Raw genomic sequence first — 26004 nt, 5'->3', positions numbered from 1 at the left:
ATCTTTTGTGGCACTGCCTCGGGCTTGGCACTTACTGGAGGGACGTTAGTGTGTTACTTGCACGGCGCACAGGCTGCACCATCCCTTGCGACTGGCCTGAATACCTTTTGCATCACTTTAGGCGCTCGCCTAAAGACAAGGCATCATCCCGCTTCTTAGATTTGGGGATGGTAACAGCAACACGCCTCCTCACTAGGAGGTGTAAGGCGAGCACTACGCCAAGTGTGCGGGCATGGGTTCTGTCCCTACAGTCGTGGGCCCGAGCAGAATGGACTGCCATACGGAGGGAGGAAATAGTGGGAGTGGGACTCCGCAGGGAACCCATGGCGGAACACTGGGAATGCATGCTCAACGCTTTACAGACAGCAGACAATGCCGCGAGCGAATAGGGAACGGGGGCTAGTCAGACGCAGCGAGCGACGGGTGGACACAAAGCGGACAAAACACCTGACACGCAGACTGGTGCACAAGATGAAAATGCGTAGGGACAGCAGCACAATTGAGACACGTAGGCTAAGGGGGTTGGGTAGGGGAGGGAGGAGGGGGCGGGCTCCGGGGTCGGGTATGGGGATGGACAGTAATGTACCTCTGTGACAGTGCCCCAGTTTATTGTTTCTGTTTTGTTGCAAATTACCTTTTGCAGTTGTTATACGCATATATAATGTGTCTCTTTACACAAGACTAGGGCGCATGGACTCCTTTATGCTACGGACATACTCAGGCGCCCAAGGTCATTGTCCATGCTATCTGCGTGTACTGTTATAATGCCTCATGGTTATGTCACGACGATTATGTATTTTAAGCCGGACACAGCTGAAGAACCGTACTATCTGCAATGGCGCACCTACCGAAAAGCTGTATTGTTTTCTATTTTTTTTAAAACACAAATGCCAATAAACAGAGTTGACAAAAAAAAAGCAGCAGACTGGAAATCAAGAAATACGAGATATAAAAAAAATATTAAAAAATAAAACAGGAAGCAAGCTTTCTTCAGACATACACCAACACTATCCAGAAGAATAAACTCACCTCTTCAGTGAGCAACTTCTGCATCACCAATAAGAAATCCAACCTCTTTCCTCGTTATTTTTTGACAAATCACTGTCATTATCTGGTACAACACTCTGTTGCTTCTTAGACCAGTTTGCGAGGTTTAAATCCCAATAAATATGTTTTATGATGTGTGGGAGCTTCTCTGCATTGCCCCCAGTTTGATTTCACCATGCTTCAGGGAGAACCAAAGACGAAAAGACAAGCAAATCAAACCTTTATTCGAATGTATGCCAGTTCTCACTATTATCAGTGCACGACACAATGTAAACAAAAAATATAAACTGGTGAACCCCTAAATCCCTAACGTCTGGAATCAAGAATCCCACTGAAGGACAGCCTGGAGTAAAGAAACTGTGCACTCAAAAACACAAATAACATGACCAGGTTGCATCCTTTACCCAAAGCTGCATGAGATTTGTGGCTCTGTGGACAACTGGTAGGACCAAAGATGTCCCCAGCAGCAAGTCTTGAGAAAGATCCATTACGATGAGGTAGGTGCTTCCTCAGTTTAATACTGGGCTTTTGGATGGTTCTTGGAACTCTAGCTCAGTTACCTGGTTTTTGCTGCGGTATGGGTTGGGGTTCTTGGATGCTTGAGGAAATCTCTCATCCTTATTGTGATGAGCATGCTACATCTTGTGTTCCCTGTATTTTACTCCTTCAGCTCATCTTGAATCATGAACCTTCTGGGGGATTGTGGGTAAAGACCCAGGCCCTTTAAGTGTCGTGTTCCTTATAGAGTTCGTGCTGAGGACTATCAGGATTCTCCTAGAGGGGCTGTGAATCCATCAGATGTTAAGCAGCTCATTATTTGACATAAAATCCTTGGACCAGGTGTTCCTCCTTACATCTCATGGAAAGTGTGAATCATCTGGTTTTTCGTTCTCAGCCTCTGCGTTTCCCAATCTGAGACGTTTGCATCCATCTCTCCTGTTCAACTTACCTTGGGTAATTTGCCTTTTAGGGTTAGGACTCCCCTACATGTGTAGGGGGTATATATGTCATTATTTCGTGGACTTAAATATTCCATGCTTTAGCTTGGGTACTCTGGGATTTCCCGAGCCATGGGTTCGCGCTCTATTAAACCTAGGAGACTGAGTGCCACTTCCCATCTATTTCTTGGGACTGGTTAATAGGCACAGAGTCATATATGCTCTAGGAATCAATATTAGATCTCCACAAGCCATGTGAAATTCTAGGAATTTGGTGCAGATGCCTTGGGTTATAGGCCCTGTGTGACGTTAGTTGTAAATGTAGTGGCTTCTAGGTGGAGGTTCCTTAACAAACTGGGCTTGTCTAGAGCCACATGAATCGTGGTACTTTCACACCTGAATCACCAATATATATCTGAATCCACAATGTCTTGGGCCCTAAAGGGGACTCTGCCCTTTTATCAGACTGTGTGTTAATGCAGCTAAAGCAGTCAACAGGAAGACAATCACAATAGAGGAAAGTTGGACGACAGGAAAATGGAAATAAAAATAAAGGAGAGCGGGAACAGACATGAGAGCACGTAAGGGTAAGGTAGGGATTCACAATTCAGAAAGGGAAAGCTTAAGTTAGTTGAAAAACGTGTGCCAGAAGAAGGGATGGTGGGTGGAAGAAGCAGGAAACAGGCAGATATACGATAATATACAGTACTCTTTCATCCCAGCATGCCATCAGTCACACGTGGGGCAATGGTTCCACAACCTTTCCTAGTACACCATTATATCTCCAGCTGATCTCTCCTGGTCCTCAAATGTGGCAAAAAGCCCTCTCTCCTCGTCGTCCTCCGCAGCCAGTGTCAACAGGATAGCCTGAGGAACATTCTGGAACAGCGCAGCTCTGTTCTGCTGTTCGCCCTTCTTCACCCAGTGGCCATAAATGCGGAAGGCACAGGCATCAATCAGTTTGCGCACCCCCTTTATGGCATATGGCTCTCTCATCAAGATCTCCTTGGTCAGCGGGCGCACCTTACGGTAGTTGGAATAAATGCGGATGGAGGCAAGAACTGTCCAAATAGCAACCTACAGAGAGAGAGGAATGGAGAATTAATGACGCCTGGAATGTGGAAAAAGAGCCATTGGAACGAGTCATCCAGAGATGGTTAAAGGCGTTATGTGGGAAGAGAGACCGCAATGGTGGAGATCAAACATATAAGCCTAGAGAAAGCAGTGAAACAGGGAAGAGACAACAAGGCAGAGTTATGTGATCCAGGAGATCAGAGAAAGAAGAGGAAGGACAGATTGAAAATTGCTGTAAAATGACAAAAGAGAATACAGTCCTTATCCTAGCTGTAAGTGATGAATCCAAGGAAGATGCTGTTGGAGCCATCAGGACAACTTCTAGACGTTCCAAAAAGCAGAGGGAAGATTAGTTGCATTTGTGTTGGGTTTCCCAACACTCTTCTCTCCGAGGTCTGCAGCTTGAAGTGATCAGAATGTAACACACAAGGCCCCAAAGCAACAGTCAACTGGTAGATAGGTAATATATTCCAAATAGACCACCACGGACATCCAACTGGTACAATAACTTGGACCTCAATGGCTGATTAAGGAGTAAAATACAACCCCACACACAAGGAAATACAAGAGGGAACCACACTCTCCCCCTCCTATACAACGACAAGCCTAAAAATAAAAGAAATCACCAGGAGGAGTAATATTTAACGTATAAAGGACCTATAGTGTAAGCTACCCACATGTATGATGGGAAGGTCACTCTCTAGAGGATACAGTCAGAGCACAAGTGTAATGTCTCATACTGTAGAGGATTACACAATCGGTCTCCCTACAATCCTGGTAGCTCTCATACTACTCTCAGCATTTGGGACTCTTCAACTAAAAACCACTTTAGAAGCCTCTCTCCTCCAATAAACAACCATGAAGTAGCTGTGATGAAGGCTGCGCAGCTGAGGAAGTTACTACCCACCTGCGATTCTCTGATCTATCTTAAGGTACAGAAGAGAAAAGGTCAGTAAGGGAGAAAATGGGATGATAGAGGTATTAAATTATAATCATAAGCAACAGACATGGTTACTTCAACCAGCCCCGGGTTGGGTCATGCTACTATGTACTTTCGGACAGATTTTCTTCTGATCCAAATATGCCACTGCTTAACATCACTTCTTGTGCACCATCCCAAATGGGTGCCCTTATGTGGTAATCAGGAATGTTGGTCTTGGCTAGAAAGACATAGCAATGACCCCACTGCCCCGAACACCTAATGGTGAAAAACTGTTTGACACTGTAGCAAATACTTAGCAACTATTAGACACTGTAACACTTTTACATTTGTGTGCCTGCTTTAAAAGAGAATAAGAGTTCTTTGAGTCAAGTGACCAGAGAATGGGAGAAGTGGATAGCACAGTCACTGGGCAGTTATGCGACTAGACAGTGGTAGGATACACAGTGGTCATTGAGCAGAGGGAATTATGGGGGTGGAGGAACAATACCATGGTGGGGTAGAGGCAATTGTGTTGAAACTGGCTAGGGGGAAAGAGGAGTGTAGGGGATGGGAAAACGGAATCTTGGGTGAACGGGAAAAGATCACTGGTTGGGGCAGATTTGAAGAAGTCATTAAAACACCCCCCCCCCCCCCCCCCCCCCCCCCCAAAAAAAAAGGGTCAGAGCATTCTGGTTGTAAATAGAGCAGTATGGCTCGGCAGTAGGTTAGTGAGAAGCAGAGCTCCCTGGTTGGGGAAGAGGGAAGAGAAAGAGCGCTCCAGTGCTAAAAGGAGTATGAGTGCCTTGGCACAAGGAAGCCCCTGGAAGGTGGAGTGAAAGACTGCTCCTGTTTAGATGGGAGTGGGGGTCTTATGAGGGAGGATAAGAACACTCATTTATATCAAGGAATGCAGAGGCACTCTAGTTGGGAAGGGTGGGAATAGGTTATAGCCAGTGCAGGATGCAGTTATGAGGCTCAGGCAGAAGTAACAACGTAGTGCTGTGAACAGTGATCAAATAAAGGTGATGTCAAGGATGCGCCGTAACTCTACACTCACCCGGAACTTGCGGTAGGGACTGAAGTGCCGCACCTCTTCCCGCTCATAGCTCTGGAAGAAGGAATGCTGTAGAGCCTGGTCTGCAGTCAGGCGCTCATCAGGGTCCACCACCAGGAGGCGCGAGATCTAGGAGAGGGACAAGAGATTGAGAGAAGAGGAGACAAGAGAGAAAAGGGAAGAAGGCAGAGAGGAGGGCAGGTAATGAATAGAGAGCATAGATATGCAATGGAGAAGGAGTGATTGATAAGGGCGAAAGTGACGAAAGGGTAGAAGAGTTGGAAAATTGTGTAATCAGAGAGGTACAGGAAAAGGGTAGTGTTAGAAACTGGGCAATTAATTGAGGAGGGTAAGTATGTATCTCAAGTAATAAGTACAACCCTGGTCAGGGTGAACCCTCAATGCCACTAATTAACCTAAGCTCAACCCCCTGGTAGCTACGGCACAGGGACTTAACTTAAGAGGCAAGGTATAAAGCATTTAAGCTGTACTATAAACCAGTAATAAAGTCAAAATGCAAAACAATAAAAATCTCAAAACAAATTAGAAAAATAAAGTACCACTTAATAAACAAAATGACACCAAAATGACATTTATTAAGGAGAACCAGAGATATGAAGTTTTTTAAGTTTTCTGTAGAGACAGCACCAAGAAGCATAATTGCCAATGATAGTAAACGGTTTTGGTAGAACAGGACTCGGGTGCAACTTCATGCTGACTGACGGAGCAAGGGCCAGATTCACTAACCAAGTTCATCCAGTTTAAAGAGGGTACCTTCTAACTTTAGTCCCTTAAGTCCCAATCCACCACAGGAGTACATTTGTAATGTCCCCCAAGACCTCAGGAGAGGCACTTAGAGAATCATATCTGGCAGAGGCCACAGCAGGGTCTATTCTGGGTCCAATAACTACTGGTCAGCTGAGTAGTTGCAAGAAAAGGCATATTGTAGCTATAATAGGTCAGCCTTTTGACCCCTGGGGTTCATTTTCTTTTCTTCGCTACAAAAGGGGGAACAGGACCAGTCTTCTAGACTCTTCTCAGGTCTCAGATAGCAGCTGATGTCCTTTTCCGATTTTCCTCAGGTCCGAGAGTGTTCGGCAGTGAATGCCTAGAGATGCCAGATATATGCCAGGCACAAGCTTGTGGATGGAAATGACACCTGGGGATGCCCTAACTAATGGGGTAAAGGATCCCAGGGCTAACCCTAGCCACTTTTGGCATTTTCAACCTGTTGAAGTCTTCAGCCACATAAATGTGGGCTCGGCTTGCTAGGTGTGTGTGTGTTTGTGAGATAGGAGTGTACTATGGTAACACTAGCGACCTTCCACATCTAACCCTAAAAAACTGTTTTAGGTAGTGCCTGTACCCCTAACAAACTCCGAGACAGACTTCTGGTAGGACAAAGCTGAACATTCAGCAATCAGACAGTTGATACACACAAATTGTTTAGTCATTCTGTTTCCCTTCTTTGAAGTGTGATATACTGATTCCCTCCTTTGAAGTACACCCACCCAATGTTAAATGAACAACCCCAGAAGACTAACACTGTGATGTCAAAAATAGGCCCACTGAGACGGAGCGTCTCTGGCTGGAGGGACAAAACATGCATGTAAGCCTGGGTGTCAGCTACATCTGCTTGCGAACAAAGTAGGCCTCTTTGAAAGTACTCCAGTCCTTGGGCCCAACCCATAAGCCATCCTATCAATGGCACAACACCATTTCCTGGGATAATGAGACTGAGGTCGGATGGATGCACAGCTCTGAATTTTGGAAGGTGAATACACAGTGTTAAGTAATGTTGATTTTAGTTTCAAGGTGCTCCGCAAGGTGACGTCGAGGGCCCAACGGCGTCAAACACAATGCTCAAAAAGTGAGGCTAGAGGGTCTCTAGTCTCATCCCTTGCCGGCACACATATTGTCGTCTTTCCTAGGTAACAAAAGACTTCCACTCAATGTATTTTAGTTTACGTTTCTTTATGTTTCATTGCAGTTTAAACTCCAGTTTTTCAAGATTGAGTCTTATATCATCAAGATCATTATGAAAAGTATTTCTTTCAGGCAATGTCTTTATGGTGTGTCCAATGCATTTCGGGCATTTACATCATGCCCTTCATCAGGGAATCGACACTAAAAACAATAAAGTAAACGGCCATTAGTATGGCTCTTGGCTGTATGAACAGATATGCAAATTGAATAAACATTTAAATAAGTGTGGTCTTCTGAGTTATTGTGAAAAACTGTGATCATGCAGTACAAAAGAATTGTGCAATAATGCGTGGTTCAAAATTATGTCCGGGATGTGTGGGGACTGGTCGGGGTGTTTAAACACTAATGGTGAATATAAGTGAAATCGACGTGTCACTTACATGCCTGCCTGCAAGGGTTGTTTGAAATCTGTGGAGAGATTAGAAAAGTAAGTCAGCGCGTGTTTACTGAGAGCTTCAGTGAAGGGCACAGGGTTTAAGTCTATCGATAGTATGTAACTGACCTGGAGTATGATGAAGGGAGTTCCGATCTGGTGTTCGTCTTCTGAAACGCCGGCATAGGATACTTGCCGCGTTTAGATATTTTGAAATTGGCCGATCACGTGACGCGTCACGTGTTGGGAAAATGGTAAAAAGACTAAAGGGGTCTGGGTCTGATCGGTTAGAAAGGTAGTAAAAGGAATACCATTAATTGGAGGGCTGGCTAACCGGCAAGTAAATAATGCGGGCTACGTAATGACTGGAAAGTGACAATGTGATGTGGTTGGAAAGAACCGATATGCATTAAAAAACGGGTGGAAAAAATTACGTGAAAAAGACGGGTCTGGGATCTAACTCATGGTGTATGGGATGGGAGTATGTTGGTGCTATCAATGTGGCCACTGTCGTGTTGGCGGAAAATGAATGAAAACAAGTGAATTGAGGTGTCGGTATCAGTTGATACAACATGAACAAACACAGTAATAACAAGTACAGTCTATTTGAGCAATTCTTTACAGGTAACAGGAAAATTCGATTCTATCGTTCAAACCCATCGGTTTTTGAGTCGACAGTTTCTGTATCCAGTAGTTCTCTCTTCGTAGGAGGTGTTTGTTGTTATCTCTCCCCTCCATTTTGTGGATGGTTTCAAGAACGATAAATTTGATTTGCGAAACGTTGTGTTGTTCTTCAACGAAGTGTAAGGATAATGCTGACTTCTGGTTCTTGAGGCGAATGTTTGATTTATGTTCTGTTAGACGCACCTTAATGCGTCGTTCAGTCTTGCCGACGTATATTTTGCCACAAGGGCATCTTATCCCATAGATCAGATTGCTGGTGTCGCAGGTTGCATTAACCCTTAGTTTAATAGGATTACCTTGCCTAGGATGATGGATGATGTTTCCTCTAATTATGCTGTTGCAGTTTCCGCAATTAAGGCAGGGTTTGGTTCCAGAGTATACTGTGGTCTCGGTGGGTTTGTTCTGTAACATTTCTCCCAGGTTCTTAGCCCTAGTAAAAGCAAATAAGGGTGGTTGGCTAAATGACTGTTTGAAATCAGGTTCAATGTTCAATATTGGCCAATGCTTTAAAATAATTTGTTTGTATTTTTTGCTGGCTGTTGAATATTTAGAAACCACCACGGTCCGTGTTTGGTCAGATCTTACTTTGGGAGTTAGGAGTTTGGTTCTGTCCATGTTATGGATCCTCACTTTGGTGTTTTCAACTAGGGTGTGTGGGTATCCTCTGTTCATGAATTTTTTGGTCATCTCATTGAGTCTTATATTGAGTGTGGTTTCATCAGAGGTAATCCTTTTAACTCTGGCCATTTGTGAGAATGGTAAGTTCCTTATCAAATTCGGTTCATGAAAGCTCGAGTGTAAAAGCTTATTGTTTCTGTCTGTGGGTTTGACGTATAGATCCGTTGTGAAGCCTTGTGGGGTTACAGATATTTTCACGTCCAAGAAGTTAACTGAGGTATCTGATATGTCCCAAGTTAGTTGGATTCGTTGGTCTATAGCGTTAAACTTTGTGAGTTCCGTTCTCAGTGTCTCCTCAGTGTTTGTCCAGATGATGAAAAAATCATCTATATATCGAATTATCATTCTTAGGTTGTTGGTCCATGTTGTCTTCGAAAGGATATGTTGATTTTCATACCATTGCATAAAAATATTTGCGTACACGGGTGCGGCTGAATTGCCCATGGCCATCCCGGTGAGTTGTTGGTACCAACCTTCTTTGACTTTGAAATAACTGTGGTACAAGGTGAAGTACATTAATTCCATTAGGAACATCTGAAGATCTTGGTCCAGGTCCGTATTCAAAAGTGCTGCTTCCAAGGCTTCAATCTCCATGTCGTGGGGTATGCTCGTGTATAAGCTGCATACATCTGCTGTACATAGGATCACTTTCTCATCTGGATTCTATGGTATTTGCTGTAGTCTCAGTAAAAATTGTGAGGTGTCTTTGATGTAAGTTTGCATAGATTGTACTGTCGGTTGTAGGTATCTGTCAATCAGCTGTCCAATCGGTTCATGTAGGCTTCCTCGTGTAGAAACGATTGGCCTCATTGGTGGGTCCCTGATGTTTTTGTGAATTTTCGGTACCATTCTCAATGACGGGCTTCTTGGGTTAGAGGTTATAAGGAAGTTTTTTGTTCTCTCAGTGATGGTACCCTGGTTTTGAGCTCGGTCAATGATGATCCATAGTATTTTCTGATACTCTAGTGTGGGGTTGTAATCTAGTTTGCAATACGTGTTGGTATCATTGATGTGTTCAATCACTTTGGTGTCGTACATGGTGGTGTTCATGATCACAAGTGCTCCGCCCTTGTCCGCTTTGGTGAATGTCGTTCGGTCATTGGCTGCCAATTTGATCAATGTGTCGAGGTCTTTTTGTGTCGGGTTCCTTGATTTGGGTTTGGTGTGTCTAATCTTACTGAGATCTTGTTTGACTATGTTTTCGAATAAATCCAGTGTCTTATGACTTGTTGGTGCTTGGAAGGAGCTCTGGGGACGTAGTCCCAGCAGTTGGTCTTTCTCTTGTTGTGGACGCTCCAATACTACGTTGTCAAAGAAGTGTCCGAGTCGAAGTTTTCGCATGAGCTTAAAAAAGCTCACTTCTAGTTCTAAATGGTCCCTAGAAGTGGTAGGTACAAAAGAGGTTCCTTTTTTGAGTAATCCCAGTTCATAAGTACTGAAGTCTTGGTCACTGATATTAATGACTAGTTGTTCTGTGGTTGGTTCTTTTTGGTTCTTTTCTCCTTTTCCTTGTCCTTGGTTATTGCTGTCGTACTCCTGGTGGTCGGAGGGTCTCTTTCTTTGTCCTTTTCCCTTCCCTCTCCTGGGTCTCCTTTTTGGGCTTGGCCCTGTTCTAAAAAAGAATTGGTGTCTGGTGTTTTGCTGGTAGTGGGTTCTTCAGCTGGTATTTGCTCTTGTGGTGTCCGGGTAGGTTGAGACTTGCGTGGTTTGTTGCTAGGTTCGCTGTCGGTGGATGAAGTATCAGTATTGGAATTGTATGGACGATTCCTACGTTTCTGGGCATAGATGTCAGCCCATGTGTAGACTTCACCTAGTCTGTAATCCAAGGTGTCCCTTTTGAACTTCCGGATTTAGCGATCATTGATTTCTCTTGAATGGCGTTCGATTTGGTTCTTGATATCCTCCAAAGTTGTTTTTAATTCATCTTCTGGCATCATTTTAGATAGTTCTGTTGATGTTTCTTCAATTTCAGCTGTGAGTTCATCAAGGATAGAGGATAATTCTTGAATGATTAAAAGGATCAAATCCAGCGAACATTTATTCAGAATCTCGTACCAGCGTTCTTGGAATTTTTTAGAATGCTTACAGAGGGATGGTTTCAGTGCAATTCTTAAGCCACGTGGTATTCGTTGGTTACGGTGGTATTTAATGAGAGTACTGGCGTGAAGTTGTTGGTTGGTTTTCCTTTTTGAGAGATAAAGTAACTGTTTTATGTTTTGCTCCTTAGACCGGCTTGTGGTTTCCTGTGTGAGTTCCTCCCTGATAAGTGAATAGATTTGGTCCACATCTTTGGCTTCGAACGCGAAGGTGGAGGCTCTTGCCTCTGTACTTTTCGATATGTCCTCATAGTTGCTCATGATGTTATTGTTTGTGGAATTTATATGGTGCGTGCTATCTATCCAGGGGACACTTTATGGGATAATGAGACTGAGGTCGGATGGATGCACAGCTCTGAATTTTGGAAGGTGAATACACAGTGTTAAGTAATGTTGATTTTAGTTTCAAGGTGCTCCGCAAGGTGATGTCGAGGGCCCAACGGCGTCAAACACAATGCTCAAAAAGTGAGGCTAGAGGGTCTCTAGTCTCATCCCTTGCCGGCACACATATTGTCGTCTTTCCTAGGTAACAAAAGACTTCCACTCAATGTATTTTAGTTTACGTTTCTTTATGTTTCATTGCAGTTTAAACTCCAGTTTTTCAAAATTGAGTCTTATATCATCAAGATCATTATGAAAAGTATTTCTTTCAGGCAATGTCTTTATGGTGTGTCCAATGCATTTCGGGCATTTACATCATGCCCTTCATCAGGGAATCGACACTAAAAACAATAAAGTAAACGGCCATTAGTATGGCTCTTGGCTGTATGAACAGATATGCAAATTGAATAAACATTTAAATACCACACTTATTTAAATGTTTATTGCCTGAAAGAAATACTTTTCATAATGATCTTGATGATATAAGACTCAATTTTGAAAAACTGGAGTTTAAACTGCAATGAAACATAAAGAAACGTAAACTAAAATACATTGAGTGGAAGTCTTTTGTTACCTAGGAAAGACGACAATATGTGTGCCGGCAAGGGATGAGACTAGAGACCCTCTAGCCTCACTTTTTGAGCATTGTGTTTGATGCCGTTGGGCCCTCGACGTCACCTTGCGGAGCACCTTGAAACTAAAATCAACATTACTTAACACTGTGTATTCACCTTCCAAAATTCAGAGCTGTGCATCCATCCGACCTCAGTCTCATTATCCCATAAAGTGTCCCCTGGATAGATAGCACGCACCATATAAATTCCACAAACAATAACATCATGAGCAACTATGAGGACATATCGAAAAGTACAGAGGCAAGAGCCTCCACCTTCGCGTTCGAAGCCAAAGATGTGGACCAAATCTATTCACTTATCAGGGAGGAACTCACACAGGAAACCACAAGCCGGTCTAAGGAGCAAAACATAAAACAGTTACTTTATCTCTCAAAAAGGAAAACCAACCAACAACTTCACGCCAGTACTCTCATTAAATACCACCGTAACCAACGAATACCACGTGGCTTAAGAATTGCACTGAAACCATCCCTCTGTAAGCATTCTAAAAAATTCCAAGAACGCTGGTACGAGATTCTGAATAAATGTTCGCTGGATTTGATCCTTTTAATCATTCAAGAATTATCCTCTATCCTTGATGAACTCACAGCTGAAATTGAAGAAACATCAACAGAACTATCTAAAATGATGTCAGAAGATGAATTAAAAACAACTTTGGAGGATATCAAGAACCAAATCGAACGCCATTCAAGAGAAATCAATGATCGCAAAATCCGGAAGTTCAAAAGGGACACCTTGGATTACAGACTAGGTGAAGTCTACACATGGGCTGACATCTATGCCCAGAAACGTAGGAATCGTCCATACAATTCCAATACTGATACTTCATCCACCGACAGCGAACCTAGCAACAAACCACGCAAGTCTCAACCTACCCGGACACCACAAGAGCAAATACCAGCTGAAGAACCCACTACCAGCAAAACACCAGACACCAATTCTTTTTTAGAACAGGGCCAAGCCCAAAAAGGAGACCCAGGAGAGGGAAGGGAAAAGGACAAAGAAAGAGACCCTCCGACCACCAGGAGTACGACAGCAATAACCAAGGACAAGGAAAAGGAGAAAAGAACCAAAAAGAACCAACCACAGAACAACTAGTCATTAATATCAGTGACCAAGACTTCAGTACTTATGAACTGGGATTACTCCAAAAAGGAACCTCTTTTGTACCTACCACTTCTACGGACCATTTAGAACTAGAAGTGAGCTTTTTTAAGCTCATGCGAAAACTTCGACTCAGACACTTCTTTGACAACGTAGTATTGGAGCGTCCACAACAAGAGAAAGACCAACTGCTGGGACTACGTCCCCAGAGCTCCTTCCAAGCACCAACAAGTCATAAGACACTGGATTTATTCGAAAACATAGTCAAACAAGATCTCAGTAAGATTAGACACACCAAACCCAAATCAAGGAACACGACACAAAAAGACCTCGACACATTGATCAAATTGGCAGCCAATGACCGAACGACATTCACCAAAGCGGACAAGGGCGGAGCACTTGTGATCATGAACACCACCATGTACGACACCAAAGTGATTGAACACATCAATGATACCAACACGTATTGCAAACTAGATTACAACCCCACACTAGAGTATCAGAAAATACTATGGATCATCATTGACCGAGCTCAAAACCAGGGTACCATCACAGAGAGAACAAAAAACTTCCTTATAACCTCTAACCCAAGAAGCCCGTCATTGAGAATGGTACCGAAAATTCACAAAAACATCAGGGACCCACCGATGAGGCCAATCGTTTCTACACGAGGAAGCCTACATGAACCGATTGGACAGCTGATTGACAGATACCTACAACCGACAGTACAATCTATGCAAACTTACATCAAAGACACCTCACAATTTTTACTGAGACTACAGCAAATACCATGGAATCCAGGTGAGAAAGTGATCCTATGTACAGCAGATGTATGCAGCATATACACGAGCATACCCCACGACATGGGGATTAAAGCCTTGGAAGCAGAACTTTTGAATACGGACCTGGACCAAGATCTTCAGATGTTCCTAATGGAATTAATGTACTTCACCTTGTACCACAGTTATTTCAAAGTCAAAGAAGGTTGGTACCAACAACTCACCGGGATGGCCATGGGCAATTCAGCCGCACCCGTGTACGCAAATATTTTTATGCAATGGTATGAAAATCAACATATCCTATCGAAGACAACATGGACCAACAACCTAAGAATGATAATTCGATATATAGATGATTTTTTCATCATCTGGACAAACACTGAGGAGACACTGAGAACGGAACTCACAAAGTTTAAAGCTATAGACCAACGAATCCAACTAACTTGGGACATATCAGATACCTCAGTTAACTTCTGGGACGTGAAAATATCTGTAACCCCACAAGGCTTCACAACGGATCTATACGTCAAACCCACAGACAGAAACAATATGCTTTTACACTCGAGCTTTCATGAACCGAATTTGATAAGGAACTTACCATTCTCACAAATGGCCAGAGTTAAAAGGATTACCTCTGATGAAACCACACTCAATATAAGACTCAATGAGATGACCAAAAAATTCATGAACAGAGGATACCCACACACCCTAGTTGAAAACACCAAAGTGAGGATCCATAACATGGACAGAACCAAACTCCTAACTCCCAAAGTAAGATCTGACCAAACACGGACCGTGGTGGTTTCTAAATATTCAACAGCCAGCAAAAAATACAAACAAATTATTTTAAAGCATTGGCCAATATTGAACATTGAACCTGATTTCAAACAGTCATTTAGCCAACCACCCTTATTTGCTTTTACTAGGGCTAAGAACCTGGGAGAAATGTTACAGAACAAACCCACCGAGACCACAGTATACTCTGGAACCAAACCCTGCCTTAATTGCGGAAACTGCAACAGCATAATTAGAGGAAACATCATCCATCATCCTAGGCAAGGTAATCCTGTCAAACTAAGGGTTAATGCAACCTGCGACACCAGCAATCTGATCTATGGGATAAGATGCCCTTGTGGCAAAATGTACATCGGCAAGACTGAACGACGCATTAAGGTGCGTCTAACAGAACATAAATCAAACATTCGCCTCAAGAACCAGAAGTCAGCATTATCCTTACACTTCGTTGAAGAACAACACAACGTTTCGCAAATCAAATTTATCGTTCTTGAAACAATCCACAAAATGGAGGGGAGAGATAACAACAAACACCTCCTAAGAAGAGAGAACTACTGGATACAGAAACTGTCGACTCAAAAACCGATGGGTTTGAACGATAGAATCGAATTTTCCTGTTACCTGTAAAGAATTGCTCAAATAGACTGTACCTGTTATTACTGTGTTTGTTCATGTTGTATCAACTGATACCGACACCTCAATTCCCTTGTTTTCATTCATTTTCCGCCAACACGACAGTGGCCACATTGATAGCACCAACATACTCCCATCCCATACACCATGAGTTCGATCCCAGACCCGTCTTTTTCACGTAATTTTTTCCACCCGTTTTTTAATGCATATCGGTTCTTTCCAACCACATCACATTGTCACTTTCCAGTCATCACGTAGCCCGCATTATTTACATGCCGGTTAGCCAGCCCTCCAATTAATGGTATTCCTTTTACTACCTTTCTAACCGATCAGACCCAGACCCCTTTAGTCTTTTTACCATTTTCCCAACACGTGACGCGTCACGTGATCGGCCAATTTCAAAATATCTAAACGCGGCAAGTATCCTATGCCGGCGTTTCAGAAGACGAACACCAGATCGGAACTCCCTCCATCATACTCCAGGTCAGTTACATACTATCGATAGACTTAAACCCTGTGCGCTTCACTGAAGCTCTCAGTAAACACGCACTGACTTACTTTTCGAATCTCTCCACAGATTTCAAACAACCCTTGCAGGCAGGCATGTAAGTGACACGTCGATTTCACTTATATTCACCATTAGTGTTTAAACACCCCGACCAGTCCCCACACATCCCGGACATAATTTTGAACCACACATTATTGCACAATTCTTTTGTACTGCATGATCACAGTTTTTCACAATAACTCAGAAGACCACACTTATTTAAATGTTTATTCAATTTGCATATCTGTTCATGCAGCCAAGAGCCATACTAATGGCCGTTTACTTTATTGTTTTTAGTGTCGATTCCCTGATGAAGGGCATGATGTAAATGCCCGAAATGCATTGGACACACCATAAAGACATTGCCTGAAAGAAATACTTTTCATAATGATCTTGATGATATAAGACTCAATTTTGAAAAACTGGAGTTTAAACTGCAATGAAACAAAGAAACGTAAACTAAAATACATTGAGTGGAAGTCTTTTGTTACCTAGGAAAGACGACAATATGTGTGCCGGCAAGGGATGAGACTAGAGACCCTCTAGCCTCACTTTTTGAACAACACCATTTCCGCCACACCTTTTATCTCGGTGGTGGGACCAAGTTCACAACTCGTTCATGCACATTAAAATGCTAATTTCTGGCTAGGAGAAGGACGATTTAGCTTTGAGGGACTTCGGCGGGGCAAAGTTGACTTTTTAAAAGTCAGCATTCCAAAATATGTATTTCAAATCTGACTTGATCAGTGAATTGATTGTGTAATAAATATGTTAAAAAGCCCCAAATTAAAACTTTGTAGCGGTTTCATAGGGAGTGACAACATTATTAAATGTAATACTGTATCCCAGGGCTTTCCTATGGAACAGCCAAATCTGCTACAGTGTAAATAGCTTTGAGGGCATTTTCACTGTCAAGGCATGTTTAACATTAAACTTGTACAAGTCCTAGTTTTAAATACCATGGATCTGCCATATGAACAATAAGGCTTACTTAAGGGGGACTTCTACATATTTAAAAGGACAGTTTTCATCCTGTCTAAAGTGGTTATTTTGAGAGGTCGAATTTACAATCTAAACCTGCACAGACAGGATACTTGTGGCAGGCAAGCAGTCAAGTTTGCATTGTACCTGCAGTGGAGCACAATATGTGCTGCAGCCTACTGGTGACATTTATCTTATAGGCCCTAGGTACACTGGATAACGTACTAGGGACTTAAAGACAAGTTAAATATCTCAATCAGAAGTTTACAAATGTTACCATGTTGAAAGGAGGAGCACAAGCTGCTGGTTAGCAGGTGGTAAAGTACACACAGCGAGCAAAAATATGGTAAATACGGTTTAGCAAATAGGCGAAAAATCCAGGATGACCCTGCAGAAAGGGCAAATTTAGTTTCCAACAGGTACATAGAAGGAGAAGAAAGTAAAAAGAAGACAAAAAAAATGATAGTACACCTTGTGTAAGAGTAGGCTCAATCCCGCATTTTCACTTAAAATGTTACCATCCTTGTAACAGAGAAAAAAAATACTCCTGCGTCCCTTACAAAAAAATTAATGTTTTTCTGTTTAACCAGAAATAGGAAAGAAGTAAGCTAGACTTGGAAGGACCATGGTCTTCTGACCACAGAATATAAAGGAGACTAAACGGCATAGTTAAACGTGCTGACAAAGCGGCTTTTGCCCTGAAATAACATGGTTGAATATGGGTAAACTCCGCTCCAGTTAAGATGAATAGAACGGAGTTACACTTTGAGTTACACTTTAATAAAAAGCTCCATTCTTGCTAATGGAATCCTTTCATCCACAGTAGTTCCTAGAAGTAGGCAGCCTTCCAATAACTAAAAATCCTCCATCAGCCCAGAGTTGAGAAAAACCACCAACAAAAAAAACCTTTAAGATAGCATTGCTATCGAAAATAGTAAACGAACCACCCAGCTCCCAATCGCATACCTCAGGCTTTTATGGGGCACTTACCAGATCTTTAACAGTGTCTGATCGATCATCCCACTCAGGAGAGCCAAACTGGTACCGCCCTTCCATGATCATCCGTAGCATTAGCATCTGCTTCCTGTGCCAGAATGGTGGCGACCCAGCAAGGAGGGTGTACATTATGACACCACATGCCCACCTGAGCGAAAAAGAGAATGTAAGTGGAGAAAGCACAAGCTGATTCCATGCCGGGGGGTGGGGGCAGGGGAGTAGTCATAAAATTGTATATATTATATATATAAAAATAAGTCAAAAAGGTCTGTGCAATTTGTTATGGTATATCAGAGTGTTTGAGGGAAGAGCACAAAGGTGACAAGTAAATAAGCATGTCTTTACTGCATGGAGAAAGTAGAGAGAAGATACCACAGGGACACCATACATGCTACCTTAACAACGAGAGAAGACATTTTGAGACTATAACGTGGCACCATGTGCGTCAATATGCCACAGAGAAGAGCTAGATAGAATTGTGTGCCTATTCCCTCCTTCATCACACTCCACACACCGGAGCACCATAGTCTGAAGGAGAGTTTTGACAGAGAACAGAGAGTCAGTCACAGCTGATTAAAACAAGCATTTGCAATGCAATAGGTCTCGCATGAGTGTTTAAGCTATTGGCAATATCATGTACAATGACAATAGCTCAAACTATCGTAAATGCGAGACCTATGCAAAGAAGCTGCCGCCAATGTCCCGGGCTGCTTAGAAAGTATGAATGTTGCAGGAAAGCATGTCGTGCCTGCAGTAGGAGAAACTATTTAACCTAATCTGACGCCGGCGCCTGGGATCGAACCGTGATTAAATCCCATAGTCTAGAGTCAGGAACCCTGGCGCTGCGCCACACCTCTTCTTAAAAGGTGATTTTAACATCAGTCAATCGCTGAGACCAATTCACTGAATGAGCCTATCGTGGCGTTGTTTGTCGGTGAGACATACTGTGAACATTACTGACCTCTTGAAAACTCCAGTGACATCACTCACTTGGTGAGAGCTAGCACGGCTTGAGATGTGTTGTGAGATAATCCAATTCATGAGACGTCATTCCCTGGGCGATTTCTATTGTGAAATCTTTCCCTTCATGAGAACTGCTATGACCTCATTCAATAGGCGAAATATATTTTAATACAGTTTACTGGTGAGTCCTCCTGTGACGTCATCCACCAGATTAAACAAATTGTAGCACAATTCACTAAATGAGACCTGCTATGACGTCATTCAACAGTCGAAACCTAATTAAGGATCGATCTTTGGATGAAACATATTGCAGCGTCATTTCATGTTATGATATGGTGCATCATTACTCAGTAGAGAAAATTAGGGTAGCAGGATTCACTGGACGAGATCTATTGTGACGTCATTCACTCCTTGAGACCTACTGACACCATTCATAACACAAGATCTATCGTGCCCTATTGTGACAGCATGCACTTGATAAGCGATATGGATGAGGCCTACGGTCACCCCTTTCACAGGATGGATAGATTGTGACATCATCCAAGAGACTAGACGTATTGGCTCATCTTTCACTATACAAGAATGACTGCTATGATCCTCAGTTGTGAGAGGTTTTGCCTGCCTTGGGATACCGAAGGCAGGGGACAGGGTATTCCATGTTAGTATGTGGTGACAAGAGAGAGGGGTGTTGCACTCTGGGGCTGGACTCGCCCCAAGGAGGTACAAAATATCAAACCTCAGCAGCCTTCACTCCGGGCTCTGTGGTTCCGGTCCTCCCCGCGCCACGGCTTGGGGTTGTAAGGACGGTGTCACTGTAGACACATTCCCCGATGATGGGTGGATGGATGTCTCTCTCATCGCCCCGGTGCCAGTGGGCACTCTCATGCCAGGCTTCCATGATGCGGCACACAGCCCATGACTCAGGGGCGCTCTCATCTGTAGGACAGGCCCTGTGTTGTGTTATGTTGCTTTAAGTAATTGTTTTTCACGTGCTTCAGTGGAATGTATTCACGTGCAATTGGACGAGATGTATATCTGTTGTATTAGTTGTTTTTGTTTAATGGAGCATTCTGAGTTTCCGTTGTTCCTACCGACAATCTGCATTCCTTGATGCAGCTGTTCGGTGAGAGGGACGGAAGGAAGGCTGCTCAGTTGGTGTACTGGATATCATAATAAACATCTTTAATACTACGATCTAGGATTATTTGAATTCATTTTTAACGTAACAAATTTGGCGACGATTCTTCCCATCAACGGAGTGAACACACGAGCAATTTTCAGAGGATTTGGATTTTTTTTTTTTTAATGGCCATTTCAATTGGAATTTAAATTTTAAGGAAAGACCTTCGTTGTTTCTTCATCCTCATGTCTTCCTTCTGCTGTGCCCTATATTGTGCGGTAAGACTTTCTGAAAATTACATTTTCATTAGAGTGCAGACTTCCTACCTGCATCTTTTGAAATCTGCCATGAGCGTTCAGCCCTCTCATGCGGACATTCTTCTGATGCGTTCTGTGATCGGGCGCGCTAGCTGTGAGGTATCAGCTGACATGCGCCCGGGATCACGCACACAAATTACGAGGTTACGCAGGGGTTACGTTTACGTGCCACCATTTTGAAAGCTTTGAAGTGAGGTTTTCGATCAGAAGATTGAACTTTGCCTTGTTTTGCTTCAAAACCATTTATTTTGCATACCGCTCAGTTTTATTTGGCTTACATAGTTAACAAGCCTTTCTTCAGCTGCCGAAATTCCTTTCTATGGTAGTTTGTTTGATTTTCTTTGAGAAATTTTATGTGATTATTTCTTTTTCAAACTGTGAATCTTTGTATTTACTGCATTTCAACGGTGACATGGCATCTCAACAAAACTTTACAATTCAGCCTCCACAACCATTTTGGTCTTCTGGTCCTGAACCTTTCATAAAATGGTTGGAATGGAAGAATTATTTTTTAAACTTTATTAAAGCTATAGATTTAGATAAAAAAAATGCCTGCAGAAAGAAAGAAAACGTTCTTGTATTCTTTTGGCCCTGCTGGTTTAAAGACTTACGAGAAAATGCAAGAGTACTATCAGTGGAGATGCTGATGAATTTTTAGCTGTTTTAAAAGACTTTGACAACCATTTTGCTCCCAAAGTTTGTATTGGGATTACACGTTATAAATGTTTTCATAGAAAGCAGGAGACAAATGAAACTATTGATGAGTATGTTTCAGCTTTGAGACCTATTGCTGAAGATTGCAAGTTTGATCACTTAGAAGATCAACGTATAAGAGATCAAGTTGTTATGCATGCCAGTGATTCATCTATTCAAGACTGTTTATGGATTAATGGTGATTCTGAGTTGAAAGACATTTTAGCGCTAGTAAGGAAAGCAGAACTTTCCAGTCGCAGTGCCAAAGCATTAAAAAAGGATGTTAAAATTGATGAAAAGAATGACAACACTGTGAGCAAAATAAAAGACAAGTCTGTGGAGAAGAACAAAAGAACCAACGTTAAATCTTCAAAATATGATTCATCAAAGAAGAATGAGAATCTTAAATGTTATCGTTACAGGACTTTTCCCATTTAGCAAATAACAAACTTTTTCCTGCCTTAAAACAAAAATGTACAAATTTTAATGTGGTTGGACATTTTGCTAAAGTGTGCCACAGGAAGAAGTATGTAAAAGTGAAGTGTGTGGATGATGAGAATGAAACTAGCTCAGATGGAGATGATAATTCTGTTAAAAAAAAAATATTTTCACACTGTCTTAGATGATGATATCACGAATGATGGTAACAGTGAGAAGTTACTTTTACTCAACATTATTGACAAAAAGAACAATAAGAAGAAACCTTTGTGTTTATTGTCCTTAGGTGGTGTCAATATTCAAATTTATGCGGAATCAGGGTCTCTTTACACAATTGTTAACGAAGGCTTTTGGAATAATAAATTTGTAAAAAAAACTTGGTAGTGAGGTATTACCCCCTGATATTCGACCAGAAGGTTTTTCAGGAGAGAAAATTGATATGGTAGGTTATAGATCTCTCTTATTTAGATTTAAAGTGAGAGAAGCATTTGGGAAATTATACGTTTCTAAAAAAGGTCCCTCAGTATTGGGATGGATGGATCAAGGTAACCTTGGAATAATCCTCAATCCCAATAGTGAAGATCCTGTGATGCTTATAGACGATAACACAGATTTTTGCAAAGAGATGTTGAAGTTGTATCCCAAGGTCTTTAGTGGGTAAATTGGTAAATTGAATGATTTCAAACACCACATTGTGTTAAAACCTGATGCTTGTCCAAAAATACATAAGGTAAGGAATGTTCCTATTGTTTTGAGAAAAGAGGTGGATTTTGAGCTTGAGAAACTTGTCAAGGCTGATATTATCGAGCCAATCGAATCTTCACAGTGGATTTCTCCAATTGTTGTGGCACGCTGCAGCAATGGCAAATTGAGATTGTGCATTGATTTGAATCACCTGAACAATATTATCATAGTTAATAAGTTTCCCCTGCCAAAAATGTGAGAAATGTTGAGTTTAATCAAGGATGCGAATTGGTTTTAGACTATAGATTTGTCAGCCGCGTATCATCAGATTCCCCTAACTGATGAAAGCAAACCTTTAACTGCTTCCATCACACCGTCAGGTTAGTTCCAATACAAACGTTTACCGTTCGGCCTTGCATCTGCGGCTGCAATCTTTCAAAAGTTGATGCACCAGCTTTTCAAGAAATTTGATAATGTAAGATGCTTTCAGGATGATATCCTTATTTTTGGAAAAGACAAACTAATACACGATTCTATTTTAAAAGAAGTTTTAAATATCTTGGAACAGAAATGATTAACGATTGAACACACCAAATGAAAATGTGCCGTGAGATCTATCACTTATCTTGGGCATGTTATCAGTGGTTAGGGAATTTCCACTAAGCCTTCTCTTGTTGATTCAGTGTTAAATGCACCACACCCACAAAACAAAGATGAAGTTAGATCATTTGTTGGATTGGTTGAATTTTACTCGAAATTTGTAAGAAATTTTTCGAGCAAGATTTTTCACATTTGACAATTATTAAAGAACAAATCAAGGTTTCTGTTGCCAGAAGAATGCAGTGGAGAATTTGAGAATATTAAATGTGAAATCGCCAAGGCACCCGCTTTGAGTGCATTCGACCCGGACCTTGACAATTATATAACTGTTGATGCCAGCAACAAAGGGTTAGGTGTTGTACTTTCTCAAATTGATCTAAATGGAAATGAATCCATTATTGCTTATGCTTCACGCTCTTTATCACCCACTGAGGAGTGATTTTCAGTGATTGAGAAAGAGTCCTTAGCTTGCATTTGGTCTCTCCAACATTTTAGAGCTTATGTTTGGGGAAAAACCATGTACTCTTAGGACTGATCATAAACCCTTGATGAAGTTGTTAAGTACGGAGGGTTTAGTTAATGCTTCCCCAAGGATTGCGAGAATGTCCTTGAGATTACAGGACTACATTTACAAGGGGGTATAAGTACCAGGAAAAGAAAATGTAGTGGCTGATTTTCTTTCACGCATGCCGATCAAATTGTCTGACAGTTCTGATCATGAATGGGAGAACATCCAGGTAGCTTTAGAACATGATCATGGGTTACCCAGTATTGACAAAAAAGAGTGGGAAAGGTCTTAAAAAAAAGATGCAGTTCTGAGGGAGTTATTTTCTTTGATCTCAAAAGGGTGGCCTTCCAAGTGCAATCTGTCAGAGGAATTCAAACATGTATGGGAAGTTTGCAATTAACTTTCTACATTAAATGGTAACATCATGCGTAATGAGAAGGTCATTCGTCCTACCAATCTTCGAGAAGTCATTGTTAAATTGTGCCACGCAGGTCATAATGGAATTGTTAAAGCTAAACAAAGGGTTAAGCAATGGTATTGGTGGCCAGGAATGGACTTATTCATTGAAAGAATCATTAGGAATTGTGTGTGGTGCGTAAATTCAAATAAAACTCTTGTGACTTTAAGACCACCTATGGCAGAACCAATTATTCCAAAGTCTCCTTGGCACACAGTTGCAATCGATATCACGGGCCCATTGGTTCTCAAAATAAATACGTTTTACCCGTTATTGATCTTTTTTCTAGGTGGCCTGTTTTAAAGAATGTGGAGAAAGTGATTTCTGAAGTGGTAATCAAATTCTTAGATTGGGTGTTTTTCTAGGTGAAGGGTTACCGGCTTTACTAATAAGCGACAATGGTGTGCAATTCACATCTAAGGTTGTTAAGGATTACTTTGACAGAGTTTGGTTAAGACACTGTACTACATCTCTTTATAACCCAAGTGGTAATGGCATGTTTGAGCGATTCACTAGAGTTTTGAAGAATGCCATTAAATCTGCTGTTAGTAACAATTGTGATTGGGAACTATAATTGTTCAAGACTGTCTGGATATGAAGAACTTCACCTCATGATGTGTTAGGTACATCACCTTTTGAAGTTACGTAAGGGAGAGTTGTACAAACAAAATGCAATCCAAATTGGATGGCAAACAATTTAAAGTCCACTATTTTATTGAATGAGTTGAGAACTAGAGTGAAGAACAAACATTTGAAAAGCAAAGAAGCATACGATTTGAAACATAATGTCACCTTTCGTGAGATTAGTGTAGGATCTTGTGTTAAGGTTAAGAAACATTGGAAGGTCAGAAAGGGGGAAAGTCAGTTTTCTGAGCCTTTGAAGGTTGAGAAAATCTTTAGGAACGCAGTGTTATTGAGTGATGGAAAGGTATGGAATTTAAAACGCATTGCTGTTCTCAAAAGTGATATACATTTGTATAAAAAGATGAAAATTCAGGATTATCAAGGAAGGTGTCTCAACACCATCATTGATGATGATCTTATTAAAAATGATAACGCAGGAGTACTTTCACCAAGATGTTCTAATGTTAATTCTGATCTAAATTCTTTTGCTGATTTCTTTTCAAAGCAGAGCAACATGGGTGATGTGAATGTTGGTGCTGGAACATCTGAAAGTATAGGAATAAGGTCATCCGACACAATATCACCAGACGCAGAAATAGTTGTAGCATCTGATACGGTTGTTAATACTGGTGTCACTTTGGATTCTAACATCTCTCAAGATGACGATATTCTTAGTAATCGCCCTGTACGTACTCGCACCAAACCAGTATGGTTAAAGGATTTTGTTTGAGATGAATTGTCTAATTAATGTTTTTTTTTCATTCTGTATTAGGAGGAAGATGTGTTGTTTTATATTGCTTTAAGTAATTGTTTTTCACGTGCTTCAGTGGAATGTATTCACGTGCAATTGCACGAGATATACATCTGTTGTATTAGTTGTTTTTGTTTAATGGAGCATTCTGAGTTTCCGTTGTTCCTACCGACAATCTGCATTCCTTGATGCAGCTGTTCGTTGAGAGGGACGGAAGGAAGGCTGCTCCGTTGTTGTCCTGGATATCATAACCTCTTTAATACTACGATCCAGGATTATTTGAATTCATTAACTAAACACCCTGGCGTGAGATGCCATGATGGAGATGAATACGAGAGCTCACTCAGCTGACGGCAGGCTGTGTGCGAGAGAGACAAGCGGTCAGCTGTGAAATGTAGGGACGGCTGCCCGACATGCAAACGGTAAAATGAGAGAGGGGGGGTGGCAGGAAGGAGTGAGGGCGCATGAGGAGGCTGGGCTCTGAGGTGTGAGGAACGGTACCCCGAGGCGTGATATGGAGCGAGCAGATGGCAGTGACATGGCTGAAGAATCAAGAGTAAAAGAAACCAGCGGAAACCAGAGGAGTGAGAGGACAAGAGCAGCCGTGTGAGTGGGAGAAGAGGGGCGGAAGTCTGGGGTTTGTCGATCTGAGGAGAATGAAACCTGATCTCTGGGGGTGTGGGGGACTACGAAATGGAACCCTGATGTGTGAGGGTGTGAAGTGGAGTGAGGAGGCTGAAGTGTGAGGGGATGAGGGGGCTGAAACCTGGTGCATGAGTGGAATGATGACAATAAGAAGTCTGGACTCTCAGGGGCGGGGTTGAAGGGGAAACCGGTGTAGCAGCAGTGCCTCGTAGATGCGTCGTGGTTGGTAGGCGACGTCCTGCAACCGCTGATCGCGGCACAGCTCCTTCTTCCGCCGGCGATGACGTCCCGCTGGGCGGCTCCCCTTTGAAGCAGCGCTGCCTAGTGGATGAGTCCTATCCAGTATAAATAACAAGGAGGAAGAGACGCGGCGAGACGAAGTGCACAAAAGTGAGCCTAAATATTTTTTAAAGCGATTAGTTGTGGTTTGTGCGCACGTACACCTGGAGCTGGGGAAATATAAAAACGAGTGGTGCGTGTACACCACACCAAGACATCTGT

The 26004-nt window shown here is 42.1% G+C and overlaps 1 protein-coding gene across 1 annotated transcript in view; it reads right to left on the bottom strand.

Annotated features, from left to right (window-relative positions):
• Positions 1-1250: 1250 nt before the first annotated feature.
• Positions 1251-26004, bottom strand: part of PHKG2 (phosphorylase kinase catalytic subunit gamma 2) — a 99875-nt gene continuing 75121 nt past the window's right edge. Inside the window, exons 8-10 of the mRNA XM_086931677.1 lie at positions 17698-17851; positions 5039-5164; positions 1251-3062 (exon numbers count right to left, since the gene is read on the bottom strand). Coding sequence (XP_086787803.1) covers positions 2751-3062; positions 5039-5164; positions 17698-17851 — 592 coding nt within the window. The 3' untranslated portion in view covers positions 1251-2750. The remainder of the gene's footprint in view (positions 3063-5038; positions 5165-17697; positions 17852-26004) is intronic.

Source organism: Lissotriton vulgaris, chromosome 7 (genome assembly GCF_964263255.1).
Source record: "Lissotriton vulgaris chromosome 7, aLisVul1.2, whole genome shotgun sequence".
NCBI classification, from domain to species: Eukaryota; Metazoa; Chordata; class Amphibia; order Caudata; family Salamandridae; genus Lissotriton; species Lissotriton vulgaris.
The sequence above is the reverse complement of the archived record's forward strand: the minus strand, read 5'-3'. Positions and strand labels throughout refer to the sequence as shown.